Genomic DNA, 4,779 nt, shown 5'->3' on the forward strand with positions numbered 1-4,779 from the left:
CAGGGGGCGCCAGGACTCCAGCCTGCCTGCCGATGCCATTTAAAAAGTGCTCCAGCCCCGAGCGCGCCGGGATCCTCGCCTCCTCGAGTTTGAGGAGCGGAAATGGCCAGCGCGGGAGAAGCGCTTTGTTCTTTGGCGGCGCCGCGGCGGTTCGCGTGAGGCGCTACAGGCCTCTCTGGCGGGAGGGCAGCAGACGGAGAAGCGGGGAGGCGCGCCAGCCCTGAGGCGAAGGGTGTGCGAGCGAGAGCGCGGCGGGGCTTCCCTCTTCGGCCAGCCTCTTCTTCCGCGAGCGCCTTCGGCCCCCTTGACGCGCCCGGCTGGGGTGGAGGAACCGCGTTCAAAAGCAGCGCGAGCCCAGCAGCTTCCCTCAGTGGCTGCGAGGGACGCCCGGGCGTCGTCGGAGGCGGAGAAAAGGCTCCCGGGACCCCGAAGGCTCCTCTCCTTCCCCGGGTCTTGCGGGAACTTTGTTCCGGCGCCGGCGGGAGGATGCTGGAGGGCGGCTGCAAAGCCGTGAAGGAGGGCGTGCTGGAGAAGCGCAGCGACGGCTTGCTGCAGCTGTGGAAGAAGAAGCGCTGCATCCTCACCGAGGAAGGGCTCCTGCTCATCCCGCCCAAGCAGCAGCCGGAGCTGGCGGCGGCGGCGGCGGCGGCGGCGGCTCCTCCTGCTCCGCCGCCTGCTGCTCCTCTCCCCGGCCTGGAGACGACGACGAGCGCGGCGCCCTCCGTCGTCGCCAAGATCAAGGAGCTGCCCTTCTCCACCATGAAGACGGTGGACTGCGTGGAGCGCAAAGGCAAGTACGTGTACTTCACGGTAGTGATGGCCGAGGGCAAGGAGATCGACTTTCGGTGCCCGCAGGAGCAGGGCTGGAACGCCGAGATCACGCTGCAGCTGGTGCAGTACAAGAACCGCCAGGCCATCCTGGCCGTCAAGTCCACGCGGCAGAAGCAGCAGCACCTCGTCCAGCAGCACGGGCCGCGACTGCGGAGCGCCTCCAACTCCGCCTAGCCGGGCCCCAGCCAGGGCAGGTAGGAGCCGGCGCCCCCCTGGAGCCAGGCGGGGAGAGGGCAGCTTCCCAGCCGGGATCGACTGCTCTCCTGCCGCCGATCGACCCGCTCCCCTTGCAGCCCTTCCCCAGCGCCTCTCTGGAAAAAAAGCCTTTCCAGACGGATTCCCTAACAATCACCTCTCTCTGCCGTCTTAGTTTTGCCCGGCGAAAAGTACCGTGTGGGGTTGCAAACTCGTGTTGCTTTCCTGAAGCGCGCATCTGGATGGGCAGCCGCCCGCTTCACGCGCGCGATGTTTTGCTTAGAATCATAGAGTTGGAAGGGACCCTGAGGATCATCTAGTCCAATAGTAATAATAATAATAATAATAAATTTTATTCTTTATACCCTGCCCATCTGGCTGGGTTTCCCCAGCCACTCTGCACTGCAGGAATATGCTGCTGCCCCATGCATGGGGTCGAACCTGCAACCTTGGCGGTTATCAGCACCAGGCTGTAACCGGCTGAGCTGTCCCGCTGAGAGAAGTTGTGCATGAGTCTCAAGCATGAAAAACACGCTCCAATGCTCTCCTGTGGTTCGTGCACATGTGTGTTTCATTAGCTGTGCGTGTAAAAGAGAGAGAGAGATAAAGAGTCACTGAATGACTTTCATTCCTTTCCCTGCACAGAAATCCTCTTCTGTAATTAAGAGTAAGGCTTGAAGCGCTTGATTGGGTCCCTCTAGCAACCCTAGAGCTTGTTGTTTGTCTTGCTCGCTGGACTAATAGCCTCAGTGGACAGCTCTTCCGGCCCTTCTCAAACAGCATGTGTTTGCAGTGTGCCGTGGCATGATGGATTCTTGTGCAGATGCTAGATAAAGGCTGGCCCAAGTGCTTTGCCACCGGAGATGGAGCAAGAAATGCACCTAAAGTCAGTCAGGTGAATTTGCAACCATGAATTGCTGTGCTTTTGCGAACACCAAAAAAATATTTTAAAAACCCTGCCCATATCTGCAAATCATCCAGTTCACTTGTTGTCATGCTTCTCCTTCCAAGCAATGGGACTGAGAACAGTTAGTGACCCTGCATGTAACTGTCAAAGGAATTGGGGGTGGGGGTGGGGGTGGGGGTGGGGGTAGAACTAGCGTCTGCCTGGTGCTGAAGCCTAGTTGCGGAAATAGCTGCCACAGCCTCAGGTTGTTGCCTCTTCTTGCAAGGACACTTCACAAGAGACCCTGTTCTTTGTATTGTCACTGTTTTAGGTAGGAACTGTGTCCGTAGCTGTAAAAGAAGAATGCTGCTCAGTTATTCAGATCACTGTCCTGTGTTGTTATAGATGGAATTCAAGCAATGCTTCTGGAAGCAAGGTGGACCCTCTCCATCGATCACAACCTTGGCAAACAAAGGGACTGCAGACGCAAGGGAGAGCATCAGTTCTGCTGCTGGAGTCTTTCCACTTTTGATACTGCCCATGATTACTCCGGGGAAGCATTTAAACTCTTGTAACTTTGACTACTGCTTATGAAGATTTGAAAGGATTATTTGGCCTGCCGGGCCTCTAAAAATATAAGATTGTTGCTGCCATATTCCCTCCCCCCCAATCTGTTTTATTTTTTATGTTAATTTATTAGTGGAGACTTTTGCAAGGTATTTCTGAATGTAGGCCATTTAGAAAGGAATCACACACAGAGCATAGTTGCATTGGCTATATTGCTACACTTGAAGGGAGGAGGAAGGCAGAGGAGAGAAGGTGATGTTGGAGAAATGAAGAGATGTACCAGAATATGGACTTTACAACAAGCCCCCCCCCATGTCACTTTTTACATCCATTTTCCGTTGCCACAAGTGAGAGACTGTTATGAAACGAATGTGTGAAATATGTCCCGGAATAAGGAAAGCAATGACTTGGAACCTGATTTCTAGGTTGCTTTAATTTTTATTATATGTTCATTTGGAGAGTATTATATTTTGTATTCAGTAGTAAATGCATTTGGGTATGCCACTTGTATGTATTCCTGCTTCGTGAAGAGGCTAAGGAAATCTGACTTCATGATCAAGGATAATCAATTTAAAAATACAATCATGTTATGTTCTTTTATTCAGATAATAGAACCATGCAGAGAACTGTTCATTGCACTTCTTTGTTTAAGTTTGGGGCCCTGTCTGTAATGTTTCTCAGAGCTGTTACTTGATTCTGTTCATATAATTCTAAAACCTCTTCAAATGCTACACTAATCATCCCATCCAGTAAATGTCTTACTGTTTAACTGAGGAACTTTCCCATAATTCCTGTAACTGAGTTCCCTAGATGAGCCTCAGCGCAACATTTTCCATTGCCCCCTGCCATAGCCTCTAAGAACATAGGACATTTCAGTCAGGGAACAGTGCTTATTTTATTTTATTTTTAAAAAAACTAAGCAAAGATTCTGCTTTTGTTGTTGGTTTCTATTTACAGTCTTAATATGGAACAACAAGTAAGGCTTCTAATAACATTGTTTCTTTTCAAAAGTTATTTTTAAATCGGTTCATTCAGTTACAAGGAGCCTAACGTAGTTAATTGGATAAGGGAAGGCCTTGGGTTTTGCAAGCATGTGTTGAACTTAAATCAAACTTAACCTGTCCTGCATCAGGGGAAGACCTTGTTGGGCACCTGCTGATACTGAAAGCATAGGTTCCTCTGAGTACCCAAGACTGTTCTCCTCTTTGCTGTTAAAACCTGTTTGCCTCAGCATGCAAGCACTCTAGGTAGATATATGGATTGGGCAAGTGAATAGATTGCAGCAACAACCAGTGATGTCATTCAGAGAGGGACCTTATGAAACATGCCTTGCCCAAAGGTTTTCCAAAAGCCAACCCTGTTATAAAGGGTACCTTGTGGTTACTTTTATCATTTCCAAGTTAGTCTAAGTCTGCCAACAACAAATAATGAGAACTTACTCTGCTCCCATTGACAACAGATTAGTACTGCAGAGCACACTCTCTTAAGAACGCAGGCCTATGCATACTAATTCAGACAAGTTATGAATAGCCTGTCTTAGGCTTTGGTGATACCCAGTGTTCGTCATACTCTGAGTAGACCTATTGAAATCAACAGGCTTAAGTCTTGATTTCAGTGGATCTAATCTTCATGTCTGTTGACAGTATTCCTGGCTTCTTTCCTCAACATTATCTAAATAGTGTTTAAGTGTTTGTAAAATATATCACCCCGAAACACCAGTGGTTTCAGAAACAGGACTTACATGATTAGTTTTGCCAGTCTTCTTTTCCCACCCAAATCATTGAGAGCCCCTCTCTCCCTGTCTACCTCCACTTCCACTGTTTAATGTTATGGAATGGGGAATTGGACCAAAATATTAAATTCCATGCTCAATATCTTGAGGTTAACTGATGTTGTCATAAGTTCTCAATACAGTGGTACCTCTGGTTACAAACTTAATTCGTTCCGGAGGTCCGTTTTTAAACTGAAACTGTTCTTAACCTGAGGTACCACTTTAGCTAATGGGGCCTCCTGCTGCCACCAGCGTGTGATTTTGTTCTCATCCTGAGGTAAAGTTCTCAACCTGAGGAACTACTTCCGGGTTAGCGGAGTCTATAACACGAAGTGTTTGTAACCCGAGCTGTTTGTAACCTGAGGTACCACTGTATACTGTGTTTTTTAAAAAACGGTGGCAGAAGTCTTCAGTCATGCCAACTTTTGTTATTTTTCACAATGTATTGGAAAACAGTGGTGCTAGCTAAGCCTTGTAATGGCGGATTCAGCTGATGCTACTGCCTTTAATGCATGGCTGACTAGGCTAA

At 49.0% G+C, this 4,779-nt stretch overlaps 1 protein-coding gene across 3 annotated transcripts; it reads left to right on the plus strand.

Moving 5' to 3' along the window:
• PHLDA1 (pleckstrin homology like domain family A member 1) lies at positions 1-3,377 on the plus strand. Of its 3 annotated transcripts, none has more exons than XM_033161478.1 (2): positions 1-794; positions 2,318-3,377. In XM_033161478.1, exons 1-2 carry the CDS (start codon positions 487-489, stop codon positions 2,442-2,444), a joined length of 435 nt encoding a protein of 144 aa, XP_033017369.1. In that variant the 5' UTR covers positions 1-486; the 3' UTR covers positions 2,445-3,377. The 3 variants fall into 3 exon arrangements, with proteins under 3 accessions (XP_033017369.1, XP_033017368.1, XP_033017367.1); XM_033161477.1 differs by having other exon boundaries at positions 3-790; XM_033161476.1 differs by having other exon boundaries at positions 9-1,025.
• Positions 3,378-4,779: the final 1,402 nt, after the last annotated feature.

The sequence above is a fragment of the Lacerta agilis genome, chromosome 10, assembly GCF_009819535.1.
Source record: "Lacerta agilis isolate rLacAgi1 chromosome 10, rLacAgi1.pri, whole genome shotgun sequence".
NCBI classification, from domain to species: Eukaryota; Metazoa; Chordata; class Lepidosauria; order Squamata; family Lacertidae; genus Lacerta; species Lacerta agilis.